General features: G+C 32.3%; 1 protein-coding gene across 2 annotated transcripts in view; it reads right to left on the bottom strand.

Moving 5' to 3' along the window:
- The window catches only part of LOC145269610 (neuronal acetylcholine receptor subunit alpha-7-like), a 33,519-nt gene extending 7,988 nt beyond the window's left edge, over positions 1-25,531 (bottom strand). Inside the window, exons 1-6 of one of the 2 annotated variants that reach the window (XM_080125342.1) lie at positions 24,647-25,531; positions 11,186-11,253; positions 9,628-9,749; positions 7,524-7,568; positions 4,403-4,512; positions 3,048-3,186 (exon numbers count right to left, since the gene is read on the bottom strand). In XM_080125342.1, the coding sequence (XP_079981468.1) occupies positions 3,048-3,186; positions 4,403-4,512; positions 7,524-7,568; positions 9,628-9,749; positions 11,186-11,234 (465 nt within the window). In that variant the 5' untranslated portion in view covers positions 11,235-11,253; positions 24,647-25,531. The remainder of the gene's footprint in view (positions 1-3,047; positions 3,187-4,402; positions 4,513-7,523; positions 7,569-9,627; positions 9,750-11,185; positions 11,254-24,646) is intronic. The other variant, XM_080125344.1, reaches the window with a different exon arrangement.
- Positions 25,532-27,167: the final 1,636 nt, after the last annotated feature.

The following is a 27,167-nucleotide window of genomic DNA, read 5'->3' as shown; positions in this document are numbered from 1 at the left end:
AAATGTCTCTTACTGAAGAGTTATTTTTTTAGCTCAAAGGATTTCATATAAATATCAATGTGAAAACTATTGTAGAACATTTTATCCTTAATGTTAAACAAATCGCGAAAAATCGTATAATATATTACATATATTTTTATAATTTTTAATTCAACAGTGCTTGGAATGAAATATAACCCTTCTTGTGTAACTTACTTCGTCGCACACACACACACACACATAATATATATATATATATATATATATATATATATATATATATATATATATACTAGCTGTACATGGATAGAATACTGCTGCCATATCTGGGCAGGAGCTGCTAAAAGCAGCCTATCCTGCCTTGACAGAGTACAAAATAGACTTCATGGCTTAGTGGGGGATGCCCTTTTCTCTACCCTGCAATCTCTCTCCCACAGAAGAGACGTTGCGAGCCTATCCTTGTTTTATCGTTATTTCCATGGCGGGTGCTCATCTGAACTTCAATCTCTGGTCCCACCTCGCCAATCTTTCACGAAAAACACCCGTCTAGCTGAATCCACTGTCAAAAATTTCCCCCACTCTTTATCTTTGCCTAAATCAAAACGTGGATTCCATGAACAAAGCTTCTTTCTTAGAACTGCACGCCTGTGGAACTCTGTTCCGTCTGCCTGCTTCCCACCTGACTACAACTTGGATGTCTTCAAGTCCAACGTTAACAAATTCCTAATGAACCGCCCCCTTAAGTAAACACTTCATCAAATCTCCACACTAACGTAATGTACTTGCAATAATCCCTGAGTGGCTTCCAGGCCTTGATAAGTGGTGATCACTGTGTAAAAAAAAAATACACTAACGTGTGAACAAACAAACTAACAGTAATACTTTAAAAGGAAATTTGTCTTTGTGTGTTTTTGAATTCGTTTGCTATAAAGTCCAAAACGGCTTGGTCGATTTTCATGAAATTTCATAGAAAGGTATTTATGTGCATGGAAGTGTTCTAAGATACGTTCTGTATCAGAATGTCTTTGACAAATATCGATTTTCGAAAATTCCAATGAAAGAAGGAACAAGCGGTTTTGATCAAAGTTAACACCTTGCACAGCCTAACATCACTTCATTTGATAAGCTTTATTATCACACAACCCAGAAGGCCCGAAAACAGTCGGTTATTTTTTATGAAAAGGGCGCGTTCGAAATAAACGTGTCTATTTAGAGCAAAATTGAAGTGAGATGGTTGACTTTTTCATTTTAAACTCATATTCAAGACATTATCACTGCACAAGCAGTAAAACCAGGCATATAAATTCAACAGTATTTTTTATATGAAATCTGCGCATTTGAAATGAATGTATGTGTTTAGAGCACAATTGAAGCGTTGACTTTTTCATTAAAAACATTCTTTCAAGGCTTTCTATATAAAAAATAATTTTATAAAATGAACAGTACAGTGTAATACATTACACTGTACTGTTCATTTTATAAAATTATTTTTGACTAAAATCTATTGTGAACTAATTTAATGCGGGGAGGCATGTGACGCTTCCTCGCAGTGCACCGTGATGGGTCCCCAACTAGATCAGGCATCCAATCGATTTGATAGGAAAATGGGCGATTTCACTGATTTCGATGACATTGAAAATATAAGAATGTGAAACATTCGCTGATCATCATTTAGTTCAGCGCAATGTCGTGTCTCCTGCTAGTATATATATATATATATATATATATATATATCTGTGTGTGTGTGTGTGTGTGTGTGTGTGTGTGTGTGTGTGTGTGTGTGTGTGTGTGTGTGTTAAGATTTTGTTCCTTAGAAGCGCCGGTTGAGTTTGAATTAAATAAGATACGTATTATATACGTTTGAAGCCAGACCAAACGCATTGTTATAAAATAAACAGATGTTTATTATGTTAGAAATTTATGTTAAAGTCCATAAATATATTTTGACGGAAACCATCATCTTCAGTGAGTCGGGGGTTTTTTTGGGGGGGGGGTGTCATATTGTTGTTGGAGCAAAGAATTAGCTGTTTGTTGTTTCAGCGAGATTTTTTTTTTTTATGTCTTGGAACGGTGCGTTTGGTCTGGCTTCAAACGTATATAATACGTATCTTATTTAATTCAAACTCAACCAGTGCTTCTAAGGAACAAAATCTTAACGTGAATCTCGCGTGAACAACATGGCAAAAAAAAAAAAGACGAGATACTGAAGATGACGGTTTCCGTCGAAATATATTTATGGACTTTAACATAAATTTCTAACAAAATAAACATTGTTTATTTTATAACAATGCGTTGGTCTGGCTTCAAACGTATATAATACGTATCTTATTTAATTATATATATATATATATATATATATATATATATATCTCAAATTGGTGCAAAGTTTTTTTTAACGGTTAGAAGAAGAGACATTTTATACTTAGAATTCATTTTATACATATCTCCATTAAAGTCTATAACTTTTTATTTAGATTATTGACGTACCATTAATATTTTTGTGCAATATTTTTACTAAATTTTGACGTTTATTCAACAGAATAGGAGAAACGTTCCATGATAAGGTTCCTACTCACTACCACCCAAAAATATCCTACGAGAATTTGGTAAGGAACTCTTGCCCCATCTTTCATATTCTTGTGAGATATTCATAGGTCTTATATGTACAGAATTAGGATTTAGAAAAACATAGAGTTTATCATTTTCAAGATAAAACTTTTATTCAACAAAACTTTTGCCCCGACCTAATATATGGTTGGAGAGTTTTCTAGCGAAGTGTTTTTTTTTTGTTTTTTTTTTTTTTTGCTTTTTCCGAGAAAATTTTTTAACCTTTTCATGTTTGTACGATCGGGGAAATAGGAGGCGGTGAGGAAATTCCGAGAAAAACGCTCCCGAAAAAGGTCCTGTCACACTAGAAAATATCTAAAACTTTTAAAGTGAAAGTAGTTGAATTCCGCGTAAATCAGGTAGGTGGAGGTTATTCGCATACATATATCTGCTCATAATTATAAATCTAAAAAATACGCAAGCAAGAACTTATCAAATATAATCATGAATAAAGGCAATACCTGAACGTCAAAGGGAAAGTATTTGACGTTTAAATTACAACTGGTCTGAAGCTGTGATGGGAAATAATACTGAACATATCCACTTGAGTTTATTTTTACTCTGTAGTATTCATTCAAGCCACGAAGCAGGTATTCAGCGCTGAAATGGAGTGAACATATGAGAAGTTGTAAATATCATGAGTAAAATGAGACAGAAAACTCGGTTTTACAAATGTTTTACAGGGCGAGATCGAAGACACCCAAGGATAATATCTAGTAGACATCCAGTTTCTCCCCCTCTGTAATTCCAGGTTAGTATTTTCCAGAGATAAAGCAAACTAGGAAAATTTAACGAGTTTAATACAATGGTGCTCAATACTGAACTAGGGCAATATATACTTTTTTATTTGGTTTTCATAAGCATTAATATGTCACTACACATTCATGAGCATGTTTAAGCAATATCCCCTAAAGAGGTCTCCAGTTATTTGTAACTAGCTGATCGAAACAAGCTAATGAATTTGTAACGACATATTAATACATATGTAATACAAAATAATATATATATATATATATATATATATATATATATATATATATATATATATATATATATATATATATTGGCGATCGGGTTTGGATCCAGGCTTGAGGTAGTTGCTTGTCTAGCCGCACTGATGAGCTGCGATACAGTATTGTCTGTGGATGATTATATATATATATATATATATATATATATATATATATATATATATATATATATATATATATATATATAGTAATTTATAAAATATATATGGCGATTAAGCTACACTGAATATTCTGCGTTTCATCCACTATAGGATTCGTCAGGCTTGGCGAATCCTATAGTGGATGAAACGCAGAATGTTCAGTGTAGCTTAATCGCTATATATATTTTATAAATTACTAACTAGCTCTACCTACGTATTGAGCACTTTTGAAGTAAATACTTAAAGTTTACGCATAAATCTATACTTTCGTATATTAAGTTTATGTGAGTAAATGAAGTAGTTATATATATATATATATATATATATATATACATATATATATATATATTGTGTGTGTGTACAGAAACGAAAGAGGTTAATTTTAGATTTTATCTTAAATTTTAAAAAATATTTTTCATATTTCATCGGCTTTGAAAACTTGACTCAAACAATTTATCCCAAAATTAATAAGCAACCCTTTAAATGACATTTTTTTTTAGTAGATTATCAATAAAATCAGAGTATGGCGTATTTAGAGTTTCTTTAGAATACTACATTAAACAGTAAATTGGGGAAAAATCCGGAACACACACCAAACATGGCTGCCATTAAAACAGTCATATAACATTTGAATATTAAACATACTTATCGTAGAGGCAGATATCAGGAAACCAGATTTTCTCTTCAGGAAGGTATATTTCTTTAATTCCATCGTAATGGGTCATATTCCAGGATAAGTTGCAATCACTCCAGCCCTGGAGTAAAGAAATTAAATACATCATCTGAGTGAAATACTAGATAGAATACACTGGAAATTGAAGAAGTAGAACACATTCACCAATAAATGCCCCTTTTATTTAATGATATTTGCCTAAATGATAATCTGATATCATAACACAAAAATAAATCATTGTTTCCCTAAAAGCTCTGCAACCTTTCTAGTGTCTGTGCCTTTTCTATCCGCACTATATAATGCAAACGTAAATTTTCCTCTTTCTGTGATATCCTCATTATAACTATATTTTTATAAAATTGAAATTGTCTCTCTGTGTGTATGTGTATGTGTGTGTCTATGTGTGTACATTTCCTTACATAGCACCTCTGTCAATCATCGGTCTCTACACTCGAGACCTAAAATAAGGGGTATCGAGATTTGGGAAAAATTTTATCATATAAATATTCTTTTTCAAATATTTTCATATAAATATTGTATTTTATTAGATTTTTTTATATATATATTGTTATTTTTCTAATTTTTCATATAAATATTTATTTTATTTCATTTTTTTATATAAATATTTAAATTTATTTAATTTTTTTCATATAAATATTGTAATTTATTTAATTTGTTTAATATAAACATGTTAAGTAATTTAATTTTTTTCATAAAACTATTGTATTTTATTTAATTTTTTCATATAAATATTGAAATTTATTTAATTTTTTCATATAAATATTGTAATTTCTTAAACTTATTCATATAAATATTGTAATTTATTTCATTTTTTCATATAAATATTGTGATTTATTTAATCTTTTCATATAAACATTGTAATTTATTTCATTTTTCTCATAGAAATATTGTATTTTATTTAATTTTTTCATATATATATATTGTACTTTATTAAACTTTTTCATACAAATATTGTAATTTTTTTAACTTTTTCATAAAATATTGTATTTATATCATTTTTTCATATAAATATTATAATTCATTTTATTTATTTTCATATAAATAGTGTATTTTATTTAATTATTTATTATAAATATTGTAATTTTTTTTAATTTTTCATATAAATATTGTAATTTATTTCATTTTTTCCTATAAATATTGTAATTTATTTAATCTTTTCATATAAGTATTGTATTTTTTTTATTCTTTTCATATAAATATTGTATTGTATTTAATTTTTTATACAAAATATTGTATTTATTATTTTTTTTCATATAAACATTGTAATTATTTAAATTTTTCATATAAATATTGTAATTTTTTTCATTAAATCTTTTCATATAAATAGTATTTTGTAATTTTTTTATATATGTTAATTTATTTAATTTTTTCATAAAAATATTGTATTTTATTTAATTTTTCATGTAAATATCGTAATGTTTTTAAATTCTTCAAATAAATATTGTATTTGATTTCAATTTTTCATATAATATTGTAATTTTATTCAATAATGTATTTTATTTCATTTTTTTATATAATAATTGTAATTTTTTTAAATCTTTCATTAAAATATTATATTTTATTTCATTTTTTAATATAATTATTGTAATTGTTTTAAATGTTTCATAAAAATATTGTATTTTTTTAAAATTTTTTACATAAATATTGTATTTTATTTAATTTTTTCATATAAATATTATATTTTATTTAATTTTTTTCATATAAATATTGTAATTTATTTAATTTTTTTCATATAAATATTGCAATTTTTTTATTTTATCATTTATGTTTCCGTTTATTGAATATATTATAAAAACTGTTTTGTTTTTCAATTATATTTCACTCTTTTTGTATACAAATCCTTTTGAAGCCCAATATATGTAAAATACAACAAAAAATTATATATATTCTAGCAAAAGTACCCGTCGTTGACTGGGTTCAAAACAGCCTACAGAAAATGGACTATGAAGGTATGATAGGTTATGAAAAGGAAGGGTTGTAAAGAGATAGCTTCGAATTTGGGGGTATCAAAACCAAAGCAAAATATGATGAAAGTAAAAATAAAATAGATAAACCCCATAATTTATTATACTATACCTATTCACACTGAAGCACTTATCACAATATTCTGCGGATCTATATTAAAAAGACCTTGTTAGACTTTGTGACATATTTCCATTCTATGGAGGCCAGGCGCGAACGAACACCCCATAATTTTATTATATTATATTTCTTCAAACTGAAACATAATTATCAAAGTATACTTACGCAGATAGATATGAAAAGTCTTTATTAAAATTTGTGCCTATGTCCATTCTATGGAGGCCAGGCGCGAACGCAGACCCCACAATTTTATTATACCATCCCTATTTAAGTTGAAACATATTAATCAAAGTATTATTATGTACATCTATATCAAAAACACTTGTAAACGTTTTTTTTTTTAATTTTTATTTTTTTTATTTCCATACTTTGAGAACCAGGCGCGAACGCAGACCCCACAATTTTAATGAACCACCGTTTTGCCAGATCAAACATACCCATTCCTGTGTCTCGATACATCTTCTATCATTATATGTAATCAGTTTTTTTAAATAGTCAAACATATAGGAGTCTATTCGTGACCAGACACACACACACATACACACACATACACACACACAGACATTCAGCTTTATATATATATATATATATATATATATATATATATATATATATATATAATCTGAAAATACAATATACATTTCTTAGGAATACGTATTTTACATTTTTATGGTAGCCTAATATGAAATTTATTATACTTCTACATATTCTAACATATTAGGATATATAGAGAATGACTAAATAAATGAATTATCCACGAGTTCATATGCGAAATAACATTAATCTACATTTCTACAAAACTTTTTAGACATTTTCGTATAAATGGACAATAACATAATAACATAATCGTATAAATGGACAATAACATAATAACATAATCGTATAAATGGACAATAACATAATCGTATGAATGGATAATAATTAAAGAGTGTAAACACGTCAATTTCTTTTTTGCCGATTGTAAATTAAAACAAAAACAAGGATACTTACTAGTCGCAACCAAGCATTGATACTGAGAATTTGCTGCTGCTCATTCTGAAAAATATTGGCAAATAATAGGTTTATATTATGATATTTTATTATAAATGAGTTGCCTTTTCTTCTTTTTTTCTTTTGTTACTTTTTCTTTTTTTTTCTTTTGTTACTTTTTCTTTTTTTCTTTTGTTACTCACGTTCACTCCTAAAAAGGCATGTCGCCTGGAAATAGTTTACAAGATATTGGTTTACATTACATTTAACTTTTGCATATTAGTACAACCAGGGAAGCAGGTAATGTGTACTTGTTCTAGGGAGGAAACTACTAGAATAGAAAGCGTTCTGGCATTTAGGCACCTCAAGAATAAAGGAGTGTGATTTTATTGCTGAGCGGGTTTGCCAGGGATCTGTACATAGAGGGGGCACAAGTGCAACAATTCACGAGAGAACATTCCATTAAAATATTTGTAAAGATGTATAGTATCGTTATTTAAATAAATAATATTGGAGATGTCTAAAAGTTTAAAGACAGAGAGAGATATACTAAATAACTTTCCTGAAGAAATTAATAGATGCGTATTCGTATGTATGTTTTGGGGATATTGTACGAGTTAATCAATGTGAATAGAGGTGAACTATGATTCTAACAAGAAATACATATGAAAAGACAATGTATAGCATATATTTTTTCTTTAGATATCAGCCTATATGGACGTCATCATTCGCTACCAGCTTTTCAAATGAAGTAGGAATCGCATCACCGAATTTCAAGTTACTGATGTTTAATTCCTGTGCTAGTAATAATGAAGGCCTTTAAGTATTGAACATTTTCACATACAACGGACTGAAAGCGACAACTTACTCTGAAACAGCCAGTTCTCATATTCAATTTATCATAAAGTCGCTTCGTTAAAATGCATCGTCAATTATCTGTAGTTTATGTCCAAGCACTGCAGTCTTTAAAACTCCTTTCATGCTGACTGTTTTCCTCCTAAAAACACTATTATACAGAATATGGTCAGAACGTATTTTTGTTCTTTGTGTTAATCATTGTTCGTGCTTGTTATCTCCTTGACTTAAATGGCTTCTTGCTTTGTCTGGGGCGCTTGTAAGTTTATTTGGTTCTACATATGAAATACGAATCTAATTCAAGTTTGACCATCTCCCGTGATGTTAACATAAGTTAATGATATTTTTACCTTAGAAATAAGTGATAATCTGAAAAGGATAGGTGAAAATATAGGCAGAATATGGCAAGCTTTACCAACCAAATTCTCTCGTTGGTCAGTAGTACTGTGCATAGGTGAGCCTTATCACAATGGAAGAAAACTCCCTTTCTGTTCTAAAGCAGTTTTTCTACGGATGAACATGAATAAGAATATTAAAGAAACATATGAATAATGTTTTAATAAGCTAAAAGAAATATTATAAATTAATCATGTTGATATGTTTCAGTAAAAACAATATAGAGGGTGGCCCTATGAAATGTATACACTCTTTAAATGACCATAAAACCAGCATTTTTTTATCCGAAAAGTAAGCTTCATACATCAAAATGTTGTGAACAAATATAGAAACTAGCTAATTATCGAAAGTGTTCAAATTATTGGACATTGTGGTCCATGAACAGCTGACAACGCTCGCTGATTGAATCGAAAACGTTCCTAAGCAGTTCAATTTGTACGTTGACACATCTTCTTTCAATCGTTACTTTCAAATCATTCATTCTTGCTCGTTTTGTGGTGGTAACCCTGTGTTCAACATGACAACCGCCCCAAAGAAGAGTCAAATCCATTGAGGGAGTCAAATCCGGTGAGGGTAGACAGTACTCGATACTTCCTCTTCGTCCTAACTGTTTCGCAGGTGACTATCAAGATATGCTCTTACGTCATGATGATAGTGGGGAAGTGCTCTATCCTCCTGGAAGTGCCCTTCTTTATTCCTGAACGCCTCTTGGGAACGTTGTATAGCGTATTCATATAGCAAGCTGAGATAATTTTATGAGTGTATGCATTTTATTGGGACGACTCTGTAGATAAAATAAACTGCAATAGTTCAAATTGTCACTTATACAAATCGGCAAAATACTTTTAAAATGAAAAAAAAAATGTTTACTAACCACTGCTTGAAGCTGGCGCAAGGCGAAGTCAATATAAACGACGATTGGATCTTTTCCGCAGATTGGTCGCACGTCTTTCACGTAATTCTTAAGGATATCCGTCACCAACTGGCAATACTTGCCTTGGACAGGTAAGGAAATAAAAGAAAATATACATGGCAATTACAAAGAGAGAAGTCAAGTAGCTGAAAAACATTAAATTTACAAACGTTACATAGTTAATATACGTTTTATTTAGTGGCATATTTGGATAACTTCTTTCGCTTGGATGATAATGTGATGAATAAAAGTATTCCACAATGCGCCCCATTGATTCATCTAATGACTATGATAATGTAAAATGCTAAACAAACACTATTTTCCTCTAAAAAAAGGGGGGAGAGGCAATTCCTGTTTGAATGCACGCGTAACAACTGAACAGAATCAAGACACCACCCCAACCCAAATAATAGAAGATGCTTTCACGAGGAATGAATATAAACTCACTTCCCAGAAAAGAAGACGTCAGGTGAAGAAGAAATATATCAAGATAAATAAAAAATATATACTATACTCCCTCAAATAAAAAGAGGAAAAGTCTGGGAATACTGTCTTACGATAACCAATAATATACTACACTATTCCCTTTAAAGGTTTAAGTCATTCCTGCTATGGCGGTATCATAATAGCATAATAGATAATACATTACACCCTTTCCCAATAGTGAAGATAATGACCGAGAGAATTGCCCGATAAAATCGGGGGGGGGGGTAATATTTGTGAATATTGTCTCATTTCAGCAGGCCAGATACAACACTACCCTTTTCCTTCTCAAGAAAGGTAAAAATAAGAGGTAATCCCTGGAAATATAGTCTTAATACAACATAAAAATATATTACAAGATGCAATACTTAGGAGGATATTAAAAAGAAGAGGCAATTCTTTCTTATTACAACATACTTTATTATTCACCTTTATTAACACATTAACACAATTGAAGAGGTTCCTCGCGGTTCCGGGGCAGAAATATTATCAAATAATATCAATAAGTTCGGGGGTCGTATAGGTCTACCAGTAATCTCCCTGCCCTGACTTTCTCATAAGATCTTGTTAACATTCAAGTAAGTACTTGAATGTTATTTAGAATGTATGAAGAAGATTTCCTGTCTTGTTCCACGTTACCTGCTATTGTCGCCCAAATTCAAGGACATTGTGTTACAATAAAAAGCGTTTTGACTTTTTTGTGTCTTGAACAATTCAATTTCGTCTGCTAAACTGTTTTAGATGATAGTAATTGCTTATACAAATAACTTGACGTTATTTTTTAAGACACATCGTCTAGCTTAACCCAACTATTATTTTATTTTTGACACTCCATCATGTTAAGTTCTTTACCTTCTGACAATAATAGCTATAATAATGGAGTGGAAATACCCAAACACACCATGTTCAAACCTTTTTTCTTTTTCGAAGCCAGGCGAAATACTGTCCACCGCTAAGCATCCTATTTCAAAACGGGTAAAATAATGCTTAAAAGTTTATTTACAGAAAAGTCTAATTTTATAGGCAAAATACTTACCGGCATGAACTGTAAGAGGAAGTAACGAATATAATAGTAGCCAATGCATTCTCTTATTAGTGAAGAATCTGCAACATTTAAGGAAGACTTTATTAATATATATGTGTGTGTGTGTGCGCGCAGGCGCGCGTGTGTGCGTGTGTGTCTGCTGTCCGTCTATCTCCATATTTTTACACTCTATGTTTTTCGAAACTAAAAGTCGCAGAGCGGCGCTAAGGGTCTCAAGTGATTGCATTTTTTTATGTTCCTTTCTGGGTCTTTAGCCGTTTAAAATTGTTTTTAAGGGGTTATAATTGGTCAAAATTGAAAAAAATGTGATATATTTTATATATTCATCTTAGTTTATTTTAATTTTTAATCGACTTACACACGTGTCACGTTGGTTCAGTGGTAACGTCACCAACTTTGAATGCTACGGTTTGGCTTGCCGTTTCGATTCCAGCTGATGGTACCCAAATATATATATGTATATATATCGTGTCCTGATTTCAAAAGTGTATATATATATATATATATATATATATATATATATATATATATATATATATATATATATATATATATATATATATATATATATATATACTTTTGAAATCAGGACACGATAATAATATATACGAAACCTGGACAAATTAAAATATCCAAATTAAGTGTATTTTACGACCTGGCGACGCCGCCTCATCTCGCTAGTACACACACACACACACGCACACACAGACACACACACACACACATATATATATATATATATATATATATATATATATATATATATAATAGCCGGCCGCTCAGCGTTGTTCGGTCGTAAAATACGCATAAATATTGTATTTTAATTATTTATTATTACCAGAAATACCGTATGTGTTAAATGTTACGTTAAATTCTTTTAAAGGAATAAATTTTAAAAAAAAAAGAAAAAGAAACTGAAACTCGCGCATGCTAGTATGTTTTTTCTAAACAGTACACTTCTTGTAAATATAAAAAAATTGAGATTGAAACCTAAACTTAAAGACAATTAGTCTAGTACGAAAACCATTCGGCCAGCGTGACACACTCTTTGGAAAGGTGTTTTCAAGCCGCCTTATAATAACATAAATAATTACAAGATAATTTCATAGATGTTATATATTAAGGATGATTTCTTAATAGCAAGTGTGTCAGTATGATATTTAACATAGACATGCTGAATGTAGGTCTAAGTAATGGTTGGATTGGCCCAAATCTGCAAAACTGAATTATTCACAAGGTTAATCAGTTGCGTGATATGTAAGGTTACAACAGCTTAAGCTGGGTAGACAAAATAAAATGCTTTAAGAAGAGATGGACACAGCAGAAAATCACTGAGAGGGACAATGGTTTCAAACCGGTCTGTCCATGGATTTGGTTGGTTGGTTAGTTGTTTTTGTTTTACGGCATATCAACCCTTTCCGAGTTATTTAATGCCGAATCCAAAGATTTTGAAGAAAATTTTTTTAATAGAATATATTTGTTGTTTTCACGTCGGTTTCTATTTAACCCATAGATGGGACCCTAACGGGTACTACCACTCCGGGTCAGAGTGGACCTGGGAGCAATGGTAATTAAAGGGTGGCTCCACACTCCCCAAAGCCCACAAGCTGAGGCCTCACCACTGGATATAATTTAAGGTCATATCAAGGACCCCCATTGAGGGACTTTTACCCTCTGCAGGGGGGGGGGCAATTGGCGTATTCTTATGCCCCACCGACAGGGTCAGGTCTGTCCATGGAAGTCGTGCGAGAGAGGCCGAAAATAATACAATATGTCCATGGAAGTTCTATGGAAACATCCTTCCTTCTGCTGTAAGAAACTTTGAATAACGTCAAAAGAGACATAATCATACAGCCTTGTTTCGCATGCAACCGATTTAAATGAAGTAGATGAGTTTACTCAGTTATAGTTAAAAGACTTTACAGCCTTTCTTCCATTTTCTATGTCTGACCTATAAAGGAGCAGGCATAAAATATCTAATCATTTAAGGCCTTAGCGCAGTTCTGCGACTTTTAGTTTCGGAGGAGATAGAGTTGGAAAATAGGAAGACATACAGACAGACACATAGCCTTTTATATATTTGTCTAGAAAATTATAGAAATTAAAAAATACAAATAGCCATGTTAAAAGGGATTCGATGCACAGGTCTCTTCACTGATTTCGAGCGGCGCCGAATATGGCTTCTGTTTTTACACAGTGATCACCACTTATCAAGGCCCGGAAGCCACTCAGGGATAAGGGTTATTGCAAGTACATTACGTTAGTGTGGAGATTTGATGAAGTGTTTACTTAAGGAGGCGGTTCATTAGGAATTTGTTAACATTGGACTTGAAGACATCCAAGTTGTAGTCCGGTGGGAAGCAGGCAGACGGAACAGAGTTCCACAGACGTGCAGTTCTTAGAAATAAGCTCTGTTCATGGAATCACTGATTTCGAGCGGCGCCGAATGTGGCTTTTTGAGACAAACTGAAATTTATTTCAACTTATGTAAATTTACTCACCTACTTTCATGTAATCACAATTGCATCCATCCACCATTAGTCCTCTGTATTATGTTGAGCTTTTTCTACTTTTACATGAACTACAATGCTAGCATTAAAACACGGTGATAATTACATGAATATTCAAGAGCTATATTAAAGGCGCGGCATTGGTTACTTTCAATAGAAAATCACATTATAACATTGTATGACATTACAGCTTTTGCATCGATTTTTATCTTTTTAAATAACAATGAGACACCACTAAGATCAAACGTCACTCGAAGACACAATCCCTATAAGGCCACCATTCACTTATGCATGGAGTATTGTTTCCGCATTAAAACTTGTGCCTCTATCATTAGTCTTACTCTCTTGGACAGGATCAAACAAATCCACCGCCTAAATTAATAAATAAATAGATCCTGCGCTATCAATAAGCTCCAACCTTTGGCTTCGCGCCGTAATGTTGCATTGTGATTTTGCAAGTATTTTAATAGAATATGCCTTAGGAAACTGGTAGCTGCTCTGTCCTTTCAACGTAAATGCCTCTAATTATCCGACAAGCCGCTAAATCGATCTTTGGTGTAGAGATCCTGAGATGACGAAAATCCTTCTACAAGATGGAACAATAAATGTGTTGCCTAAAGAAAACAACACTAAAACTTTTACTGAAAAAATCAATTCAGGTAACTTATGTAGTAGAGCTGACATCTATTCAATGTAGCCGCCTCCAGCTTCAATCACTTACTCGATACGGGTTCGGAACTGGGAGCATGCCTTTTCCACAAGCGCCGGTGGAAGCTCAGCGGATGACGGCGATCAGTATGGATTTCATGTTGTGGTAACTCACGTTGGTGATGTTCTCGACGTATGACCAAGCGAAGTAGTCCAGCGTATTCAAGTCGGGGGAGATAGGGAACAGTGAGTGAAGGGTACAAAATCGTAGCACTCCTTCTAAACTCAAGACTGAATGTCTTTGAATTTTTGTGCCGGCACCGAGTCCTGTCGCCACATTTAGAGTCTGCCAGCGACCACTTGATTACATCAGGGGATCACCACACTTCAGCACATACAGGTACTGCGAAGATGTGAGATTGCATCATATCGCCCTTACTTGAAACAACACCAAAGACCATAACCGTGTTCGGATAGTTTGTTTTTTTTCATCATCCTGGATACGTCCCTGCTATTTGTGGACATCCAGCTATGCATTTGGGGGGGGGGTGCTGGTAATGGTCCTGTTGTCAGAACTTGGATTCATAGAGACTATGAGTTGTATAGCGGCGCATCTCCGAAAATGTCTTGTTGAACATTGTGTAACTTTCAAACATGATAAGAGGCTCCTATTGCTCTTGGAATTTATACACAACGAGCCAACATGTAGATGGTCCGCAACCAAAAAGAAAACAGGTTCTCCTCCAACGGAAATGGAGTCATGTCATCTTTTCTATGGCGGCAACTTTATCGTTCCACACTGTATTAGGGAAAAATCTCAGTTCTCCAAACTAAATGCAAATTGCATCACTCATGAGGGATTTCTTCTTTCTCGAAAAACAAATTCGTTTTGATCATTATGTATTTTTTCAACGTGTTAAGAGAAGGGGGGGAGAGCATTTTTTGTTTGTTTCTTTGTTATTAACGTATAAATAGCATGTCGAAAATATTTTAGGTTTTTCAAAACGATAAAATATGAAGACATATTTTAAAATAAATTAAAACAAGTCAATAAATGTAATTGGGCGCACTTTTTCTAAAGCCATGAAAAACTGACATTTCTTTAGTGGTCAGTCAGATATAATGTAGCTATATTTAAGGTAACTCTAACACAAAACTAAAACTAACCTGTAGGCGAAAGTGAAGACATTTTCCTTACACCGCGTAAAAATTCAGAAACTTGAGGCAGTTATTATAATAACCAACAAAACAAAAAGGGATGAAGAAAGAAATACACATTAAATAAATGTAAGAAAATGCAGGATAAGTTACTCCTCTACCTACCTACTGTGTTTTGCGTTTAAACTTATTTTAAAGTACGTTTTTACTTAAAACAAAAGTGATACTAAGTCAGTGAAGTATAACGAAATAATATTGGCGTTATACTCGCGGTTTAGTTACAGTCTATTTAGAGCTGCGATAATCAATCAAAAATCGAAAATAATATAAACTACTGGTAGAGCATTGCAATTACATATCCGCAGGATTGGTGATATTTATTGAATGTGTTTTTACCAGGCTTTGTTTGTGTTCAAACTTATACTGCAAGTCTAACGCTTCTTGATTAACCGTAAAATTTGATTTTCTAAATTAAAAAATGAAACTATTGATACATTTATGTGATTTTTGGAGTATGATATTTTCCCTACGCCACGAATACCTACATCATACATTTATTCTTGTTTTTATCTAGGGTAATTCCGGACAATCACCTCCTTTTCTCTTTGTTTTACGATTAAATTACGCGATCAAACTAATATATTTCATTTCGCTACAATAAATTATTCGGTTATATGCTTTAAAAATTAATCTATATATCAATAAAAGTGAAATTGTCTGTGTGTGTATGTACATTTCCCTTATCTGTTAATTTTCAGTTTACAGACTCGTGATTTGACATCAGAGGTGTTGGGATTTGGGAAAATCTTTTTAATCGGTTTCGGTTTCCGGTCAGAAATTTGGCTGTTAAGGGGAGAAAGTCTAACGATTTCATCTTTGAAACTCTACCAAATCCTTCCGCCAATTTGGGGTCTACACACTTGAAATTTTAGATTTAAGTCACTTGGACATGGATTAAACTTTTTCATTTGATTTTGGACCAAAACAATAAATGGAAAGAGGACAAAATTGGGATCCAAATTTTTAAAAAATAACCTTTGCAATCTCTATAAAATTACTCAGCCAATTTTTAGTCTAATTATTTGAAATTTTATATACAGTGTAATCAGACATATGGCAAGCATTTTACTCGGTTTTTGGCCGAAATTTTGGCTGCCAAGGAATCAAAATTCAAAAATGTTTACCTTTGCAGTCTCTAACAAACTATTCAGCAACTTTTGGGTTTAAATATTAAATTTTTTTAATAAAGGGTATTCTGACATGCAGCAAGCTTTTTTATCAGTTTTAGAGGTGAAGATTTGGCTGTCCAGAGGTAAAAGTTGAAGGAGTGGAACTTGTAAGATTCTTTCGAACTCTTCCCTAATTTTGGGTCTAAACACTTGAAATCTTAGATGTAGGTTATCTGGTCATGGGTCAATATATATATATATATATATATATATATATATATATATATATATATATATATATAAAACAAACTTTTTATTTTAAAAAAAAGTTCAAGCATCTTTAATACATATCAGTTGGATTGTTGTCTTCGTTTGATTCGTCCGTCGATTCATTTGTAAAATAATGTGTGAATTTGTCAACATCATCATCGTCATTATCAACCGCAAAAGTGTAAGTCTCAAACAAACTTCTTATTTTAAAAATAGTCCAAGCGTCTTTAATACATATCAGTTAGATTGTTGGGTTCGTTTGTTTCGTACACCGATTTATTTGTAAAATAATGTGTGAATTTGTCAACATCATCATTATCTAAAGAAGAAGTGTGAGTCTTATAGACAAACTTTTTATTAAAAAAAGAACAAGAAGGAAAAAGGACAAAAACAGTCCAGTCGCTTTAATCGCTGATCGTTTGGATTTTATTTTCGTTTGATTGCGACGTCTATTCATTTGTAAAGTTGCACAAGCACTTCAATGAGTGACTGTCTTTTCTACAAATTCTTAAAAAATATAAAGAGGGAGACCAATATCCGCGTTAAGCTGGTCTGCAGTTTTACTTGTTGCTGGCTATCTTGCTCTTATTTGTTCCTGGATGTCAACATTTTGAACCGAGAGAGATTTAGCTGTCATACAAAGCTAAAACTCTGTAACATCATCTTTGTATAGATACTCCCTCGGGCATTTGTCTATAAAAAAATAGCCCTGTGGCGAAGAAAAAGTTGTGACGCGTGTAGGCCTGAAATGCTGGAAGCATGTGATGATCGATCTGCTATCATTATATGTATCTATGTATGTATATGTCTATGTCTGTTTATATATGTACATATGTATGTATATGTACATATATCTATGTGTATATGTATGTATATATGTATGCGAATATATGTTTGTGTGTATGTATATATGTATATATATATGTTTGTATGTATGTATGTGTATATATGCATATATGTGTTCATGTGTATATATGCATATATGTGTGTATGTGTATGTATGCATGTGTGTATGTATGTGTATATAAGCATATATATGTATGTGTATGTATGCACATATATATAGATATGTATGTGTATATGTGCATCTATGTGTGTATGTGTATGAATGCATATATATGAATGTGTATGTATATGTAGGTCAGTGTATGTATATATATGTATATATGTGTACGTATATGTATGTGTATATGTATCAATGTATGTGTTATGTATTTGTATATATGTATGTATATGTGTATGAATATGTATATGTGTATGTATGCATGTATGTATGTATATGTATGTATGTGTATCATGCATTGTGTATGTATATATGTATATATGTGTGTATGTTTATAGATATGTATGTGTGTATGTGTATATATGTATGTATGCGTGTATATATTTATATGTATGTATGCCAATGACTGTGTGTATGTATATGTATGTATATGCATGTGTATGTATGCACATTATGTATGTGTATGTATGTGTGTATGTATATATGTGTGCGATATGTTCGTGTGTATATGTATGTGTGTATATATGTATGTATGCGTGCATGTATATATATGTATGTATACCAATGACCGTCTTCAGTGTCATGTCTGCTTGAGTTTGTGAATTCGCCAGCAGGACTAAATAAGTCATTTTTGGGCTCATGGACTTTCAGTGTCTGAGGGAGTGAAACTCCTCTGACAAGACGTTGCAATCATTATATATATATATGCACATCAAGTTATGAACTGTACATATGGCCCGATCAAAGCTAGTATGAAAGAAATATGAATCCAAACAAATCTAGAGACAACGTTCTTTGTTGTGATTTTTTTAATTAACAGTTATATTAAACATACTATTGCTACACTATCCCATTGAGTACTGTATACACAATAGCCCTTATCCCCTAGTGGCCATTGGGCCTTGATAAGTGGTGAACTCCATGTACAAAAAGCTATAATGCATATATATATTTAACATAAATGTAATGCTAAAGTAAAAATAAGCTTTATTTAATGTAATCCGACAACATTCAGAAAGTTTTTTTTAATATTTTAGAAAGACAACATTTTAAAATATACGGGGTGCCTTCAATAAGTTTCAAGACTTTTTCGTATGGCATTTTTATTGGTAGTACAAACACATAGCATTTAGTCCCCTTCGAAGTAATCTCTTCTGGCTGCAATGCACTTGTTGTACTGTTCCACAACTTCTAGAAGGTCTTATATATAGCCTTCTCCATTTCCTCATTCGTTTCATAACGACAACCTCTTAGGTTTTACTTAAGCCTAGGGAATAACCAAAAGTCACAGGGAATAAGGTAAAGAACTAACTTGATGCCAATCTTGGTCAAATAGTCTGTGACAGGGATAGAGTTGTGGACTGATGCATTGTCTTGGTGAGAATGCTATTGACTCGATTTGAAGAGTACTTGCCCTTTCCAACGGAATATATCCCTGAACGCTTTTAAAACCTAAACATAGTATTCCATTGTTAACTGTCCAGTGAGAACCCAGTGCGTGTAGATCATGTGCAGCTATCACAAAAAGAATCATCGTAAGTTTCTGTGTGGATTTGCTCTGTCTGGCCTTCTTCTTCTGCTTCCACTGTGAACTCTGTTTTGGTTTCTAGAACATAGCAGTAGATCCGGCTTTTATAGCAGGTCACGAGAGCATCAAGAACTGCAGGATCTTAATTAATCAGCTCAACCATCTCCCTGCTGTCATGACGTTTTTCTTTCTGATTTTCTCTTAGCACTCTTGGGACAAACTTCGCGCAAATCTTTCGTATCTCCACTTCCTCGTAAATAATTGTGTGTACAGTTCCCAAACTGATGTCAAAATGTGCACTTATCGTCTCTATAAAAAATTTATGGATAAGGACCGTCGTGCGTCTACACGACGGTCCTTGTCCATAATTTTTTTATTTGGTAATGAACTCTGGTGTTCTGACTTCTTTGCTCCTCCTACACCTCTCATCATCCCTCACAGATTCTCCTTCTTCATTGAATCTCTTATGCCATTCAAAAACTGATGAGCGATTAATACAAAATTGTCCAAAAGCAGTATAAAGCATTCAATACGTTTCTGTGGCATTTTTTCACGTTTAAACAGAATTTTATTTCATATCGTTCTTCTAAAGTGCCATCAATTCCAAATTGCGTTTTTGTAATTCAACAGCTGGGATAGTCAAGCTTTAGTAAGATGTATTCCAATTGCTGCTGTAAATGTTCTATTTAACCTGAAAGTATGAGAATTGGTCAGTCATCTCATAAGATATATAGCAATATCATACTGAAGTGTCAAGAATCTACGACAATTATAAATGCCTATACAAAAGTCTGGAAACCTGTTAAAGATACCTCGTACCTAGGTTACACGTGACTATTTCCCACTAATTGGATAAGAATTGGAGGTTTATTTTACATTAAATTAATATAGGCAAGCGATCCCTACTCTAAAATATACCTCAGTTTCTTTTATTTTTTCTTATGGATATTTTTCAGGCTGTGTGCATGTAATCACTAAAAATAGTAGAATCTGAATTTGACATTTTGGTGAGGATGTGTGAGAATAAAAAATATTGATATTTTTTAGACTGCTTCTTTATCAATGCATTAACAGATGCATGTAGTGCAGATGAACTACTTGAGGATGCTGACCACTGGAATGATCCTTTACAGGGAGCATCTATATCTAAAGCTGCAGAAAACCGATCACCATTTGTTAGGCATATCTTTCCGTGATTACTTAGGGGGCCCAGCACTTTATAACCATTCATTTCTTTCTTGTTCAGAGTAAGATCTTAAAATGCTACAGTTCAACAGAGCTTTAAGGACTTAACAACTATCACTGGTCAAGTATCAATACATTAAGAGATGCATGTAGTGCCGATGGACTACTTGAGGATGCTGTCCACTTGAATGATCCTCTACAGGGAGCATCTATATCTAAAGCTGCAGAAAATTTTAGACTTTGTTTTCAATTATGTTGAATTGATCTGCAATTCCTTATTTATAACGACTTTGCGCATTTAATTAGGCTTTTCTTTCTTTCTGATTTTAATAAGATTTTCAGACGACATCTTTAATTTGACTCTTGTTCACATAATAGATATGACTTATAAGATGAATTATAATGTTGTTTGATCGCCGGGCAACTCAAGTTAGAAAATAATTATTTAGAATCACGGCATCTATCTATCTATCTATCTATCTATCTATCTATCTATTTAATATCTATTTTTCTCTAGGTGACAGAATGACAAAAGTTGAATCGTGGGAAATGACAGAGTTCAAAGGTCAATGTTGTGACATATGTCAAACTGAATGACCGGTCGACTGCGCCGGAGCTAGGAAGATGTTAAAGAGGGTCCGATGTATCAGAGATTCCGGTTTTTAGGAATTTAGTTAAATTTAGTTCAGTTGAGCCTAGACACGACAGGGGCAACATTTGAAAAGTAGCGGGCGACCTGTTTGCCCGCATGCCAAGATTGCCATCACTCCAGTCTGATTGACGAAAATGCCTGGGGAGTGAAGAAAAACATATAAAGAACAAACCATAGTCTTGCGTTTGTCAAGAGAATCAGCTCCCAAGATGATCGACGAAGTCCTCGCCAGCAGTGCATAGCCAGGTATGACGTCATATATTATTGTATGAATGTGTGTTATAGATAATTACCACACACACGCGCACACACACATACACTAGGAGACATTGCTAGACGATCACAGTGACACTAAGAAACATTTAACTAGACAGTCACGGCCCGACAAACAGTAAATAACGATACAAACATTTCATTCATAAATAGAAGATAGAACACATTATAGTAAAGAACGATAAAAAAACACCCACCTTGTAAGTCACAACACCAACATTTTGTTACAATAATACATTGACAAAATCAAGTTTTAACACATCCGATCGATCTACAAGACGCGTTCAGAAATTAACGCCTCCTATTCCTATTCCACCCAAATGGATCAAGGGATACTGTAAATTGCATTGTTGTGATGACTAAACTCATGCATTCATGACCTGAAAATTTCCGCACTCTGTTGCAGAGATTGATGGTGTGAGAATCTAAAAAAGAGATGTGTGATTGAATTCCTGACAAAAGTGCATTGAGAATTGTAGTGACTATTTAGTAAAGTAAATTCCAGTGTCCAAAAAGTCGTTTGTTTCAATGGTACAACTTACGTCTTCGCAGCTCTTCAAATTCTTTAATTCAAAATAGGAGGCTTTATTTTGAACAACCCTCGTAATACTCATCCGAAATAGTTATCTCTGTACGTTAACCATACACCAATAGCAATAACGATACTATAACCACTACTTAAAAGTTATTATTATTATTACTATTATTATTATTACTTATTATTATTATTACTATTATTATTATTATTATTATTATTAATACAAATAATAATGAAAATAATAATATAATAATAATAAAAATAATAATAATAAACAAGCTAATTTAGACAAAAATATTAGTAAACATATTAACATATCTAGATCAAAATAAGGTATTTTCTAACACTCAAAGAAAAGATGGCTCATTCCCTCTCAAAACAAACAAAGGAAGAGGTGAATTATATTTTATGTGAATATCTGTCAGATAAACGTGCGACTATTAGCTGCGAAAAGTGGGTATGAGAATAACAGAAATCTTATTAGTTAACTACCAGCGTGAATATCTAAAAAGAAAAAGGCGCCATAACATCAAGGGCGAATCCTTACGAAAATGGAACGAAGATTCTGTCAATCTTAATTGCCACAAATATTTTTACAACCAACTATATACGTTATTATGAGTGATCAGTAGTGACCGCCAAATTTAAAGATTGCCTTGAATTTTTTGTAACAGAGTCTGTCTTTAAAAATCTACCAAAAATCAGGTAATTATCTAATCAATATAAACTTTTTTCCTATAATAAGTAAAGAATACACTTTATATGGATGTATTTTTTTTCATATTCGTTGTATAAATATGTTTTGGGGAACTTCATGCTCCCCTCTTCCGTATTTGTCCCTTGTTCGACCCTTAAAGTCCAGGCGATCCACTAAGCACACATTCTTTTTGTGGTATGAGGGTGAACAAATGTACACAATAAAAACAAAAAAAAATCACAGGGTGTATTCGATATCGAAGATCGAAATCCGAAATTTGAATGTGTTCAATTCTTTTATCTTTTGCGTTTTGAAGCGTGAGATTCATTGAATATGTTATCAATAATTATTTTTCTTTCGAAAACGCTAAAACAGGCATACACTTAAATCTTTAAAATAAATTAATAATTTTATTTTTGAATGTGTGCACTTTACATGTACCAGTGTATAAAGACTGCTTTAAAGAATCGATACCCCAAATAAATAAATAAACAGGGTTTGAAAATTATAAGTATTAATTGTATCTGCGTAATACGGGGTTTTTGTTTTCAAGATACAGTAGCCCGTTACGGTTTACATAAAGTTGTCATCTCCCTTTTTGAAAATTAACTATAATCATGAAGATATGGATTTCCATAGATGATGGTTGTGACATCCCCACAGGTTGCAGCCTCCCAGGGGGTTATCAAAAACTGCCCTCTTAAGAGCCACCAAATTCTAATGACAGTCTTTGTTAACTTGATTTATGCAATAAGAAATTGGGGAAAATATAGTATGATCTAGTTTATGGAAAAGGCATGTGGGTCATTAGTTATTATTACTTAGAAAATAAAAAAGAAAAAAATGATTTTAATCATGAATTAAAAACTGACTAAAAGTGATATTAAAACTGAGAAATATAATGCTAAAACTTTGTTTGATGAAAATCTAGAAAACAGCAGTTCTTTACTTTTACCAAGTATTAGGAAAAACTTGATTGATCAATTATTAGTAAAGAAACAATTATAAAGCTAAAAATAACCTATTTCATCCTAAATGGCGTTTGTAATTATAATTTAATTCAACTATTTTTAAAAATGTATTTGCCTGTCTAGTTGAATAAAAATTCATGAAAATGCTTAAATAAATATTAGGACGCGACTGGGATCCCATACCTAAAATCCAAGATGGCGGCGGTAAGCACATGGTTCAACAAATGTACGATATCATGCGAAATAATTGAATTATTTGAATTTCTTTAAATATAATGTAATTATATTATATTATTTTTGCATATTCTTATAGCCAATCATAGTAAATTTACTTAGATATAAAAAAGTTAGTTTAATTTATTCGAAAACCTTTTTTAAAAATATTTATGTTTTGTTTACATTCGGTGAAAACTGGGTCAAACGTGTTTTTTGGAAAAATTAAAAACTTAAAATTCTATTAAAAATTATAGAATGTATTATATTATTTTGCTTTCAACATAATAAACTTCAGGATATTTTCTTCATGGTAAAGCCAAAAGTTTTTCAGAAATAATAGATTTTAATAGATTTTAATAAGCTTTAGAAAAGGCAGTTTTCGATTATTTGGCGGTCCCTTCTGATCAGCAATGATTTGATTTCTATTCATATTTTTACTCATTATACCCACTCTATCAACAATCCAAGTATTTCGTGAAATAAAATTGCCTATTTCGCGTTGCAATGTTGTTGTACGTACCTCATAAATATTGGAAACTAAGTGGCTTGAGAGTAAAAACAAACAAACTGCATCTAGTATGAACGTTCTATTATTTTTCAACATTGTTTTATATATAAAAGTTTTTTATCCTACCTTGTTAGTTGTGCCTTGTTTATTCCGCTTTATTCTGTGTTCTAAATCAGTGATCAATGATGTGGGGTAGGAAGATGGAGAGTGCTCGATAATTAAGGTGTAATAATATCTGACGAGAGCATTTTTCAAACCAGATGTTCATACTCCACGCGCTTCTAAGGATTTAGCTTAATCACTCTCTTTTGAGACGAAGTTTTTAGCAATTGAAACAGTCCGACTAAATGTAACCTTGAATTCATAAAGGTGACACCGGCTCAACTTTAATTCCTTGTCATTTTTCAGTAACCAATTTATATACTCGCTGGTCTTGTTCAGTATATATCAACCAATGGAAATCGTTCGATCAATCCTATTACCTTATTTAAGGTTGCCTCCAGGATAGATCGTTGCGCTATTGTCAACATAACAAGTCGAGTAACATTGAATACCAGGTTGTTTTTAACACATATTGTAGCATTAAATATTTTGTAATCGTCTCTTTTGAAGTAAAGCTGTGTTGAAGTCGTTCCTTCTACTGCAATAATGATTGTTCGCAGTCACTTAGTGTTAATACCGTATGGTCAGGAATATTTTTCGATTAGTTATTTTCAACTATTGTTCATCAGAGTAATCAATAGCCAGACACAGCCCTATTGCACGTACACATACGCTTCATCAATGAAAACCGATCACCATTTGTTAGGCATATCTTTCAGTGATTACTTAGGGGGCGCGGTACTTTTATTACACTTCTTTTCTTTCTTGCTCAGAGTAAGATCGTAAATTGATTGATCATATCGATTCCACATAAGGTATCTATTATACCGAATAAAGGAAAGAAAAAAGGGAACTTTTATATTGCCCATGCATGAAAGTTTGGAACAATATATTTGACGTCTTCCAAATGATTGAACTTGAAAAGGTACAGGACTTATGATCAGGATAATTATTGACCTCCTATTGGCTGCTTAATATTGTTCATGCGGTGAACAATTAAGCTTTTTATAAACAACTGATTCAAATCGGACGAAGAAAAAATGTTTGCATTTATAACTATGTGAAACGCTCGTCTACGTTGAGTCAGAGGTTTAAACTGCAATCGTAAATACCATACATAGAAAAATTATTTGTATAAACTATGTTAGCAAGAAAAATCATACGTATTATTCGTATTATTTGGAGTACGGTTCTCACCTTTGGTGTTTTTTTGTTTTTTCAAAAAGTCCGATTCGGAAATCTGAACGGACTTTTAAATGAAACTCTGTATTAAATTAAGGTGGGTAACATACTCTCGTTATATATTAAAGTGACCTTACCTCTGTGTATGTATGTGTGTGTGCAACGATCTCTACCAAAATAATCTGTTAGATTTGGCCTACAGAATTGAAACTTGATGTATAGGGGATTCGGGCCTGTGGAACAAATACGATACGATTTACAGCCGTAAAAACAGTTACTAAGAGGCAAAATTTTAAAATTAAGTAGATTGAAAGTACTACTCTACGAATGCGCAAATATATATTTGTACATTAAATCGCAATAATTTTTGATATATGGATATCCTAAAGTTGTTAGGTTATATTAGCGGAGATACCCGACGTTACCTTCGTGTGGTGAGGTGTGTGTGTGTGTGTGAAGGGTGGGGGTAAGCTGTTTAATTATTATATCATTTTTAAATTTAAAAAAAACGCGAACGTGACGCAAAATAAATAAGCGAACGAAAAAGAAATGGCATAAATAACCCTGTTTAAATATTAAAACTTCTTTAAATAAATTGGAGAAAAAAAAACAAAAGAACAGCGAAGGTAATGGAAAAATATTAAAAAAGGAACAAAAAAATGGCATAAATAAGCGTGTTTCAATATTAAAAATATGTGTGCCTGATATCTCGGCGCGAACATGCAACCTTAAGATAACGACGCTGCCGCTATAACAACTGGTCTACAATCGCGTGAGCGAAATTGTGTCGTTTTTTTTATATTTACACTAATTCAAGAAAGAAGTTTTTTGTGCATACGTATTTTGGCAGAATTGTCATGAAAGAACGATTTGCTGTTACTCCTCCCTGTAGAAAAGTGCCTAGTTAAGGGTGAGGAAATTAATGATTTTAGCCAATTTTTCGATATTTTTCGTCCCAAGGTTAAAGTTTCAAAACGATACCGATCTTGTGAAGATCCGCCGCCTCTGTCGAATGATTTAGGCAGACATACAAACATACATTTAAACAGATTTATTTATATTATAGACTAGCCTGGTTGTCCGGGTGTTTGTAGGTGTTTGTTGAACAAAAATAAAGTTGTAGTAGGCAGGCAGGCTAAAATCCGTGACGCGAAGGCGGAAAAGAAAATGAAGGTGTGTGTAAAGGTGTTAGTTCAGCAAAAAAAAAGGGGGACAGACTCAAACCCATGCAGCGATGGAGGAAAAGAAAGTTTAAAAAAAACATAACGCGTTAATTGTTGCACCCATTGACAAACGGGAAATGACGTAGGTTTAAATTAAGGCTAGACAATAGAAAAGAGATGTATTTCGAAAAATATCGGCG

Source organism: Euprymna scolopes, chromosome 4 (assembly GCF_053919585.1).
Source record: "Euprymna scolopes isolate OS-2025 chromosome 4, ASM5391958v1, whole genome shotgun sequence".
Taxonomy (NCBI): Eukaryota; Metazoa; Mollusca; class Cephalopoda; order Sepiida; family Sepiolidae; genus Euprymna; species Euprymna scolopes.
The sequence above is the reverse complement of the archived record's forward strand: the minus strand, read 5'-3'. Positions and strand labels throughout refer to the sequence as shown.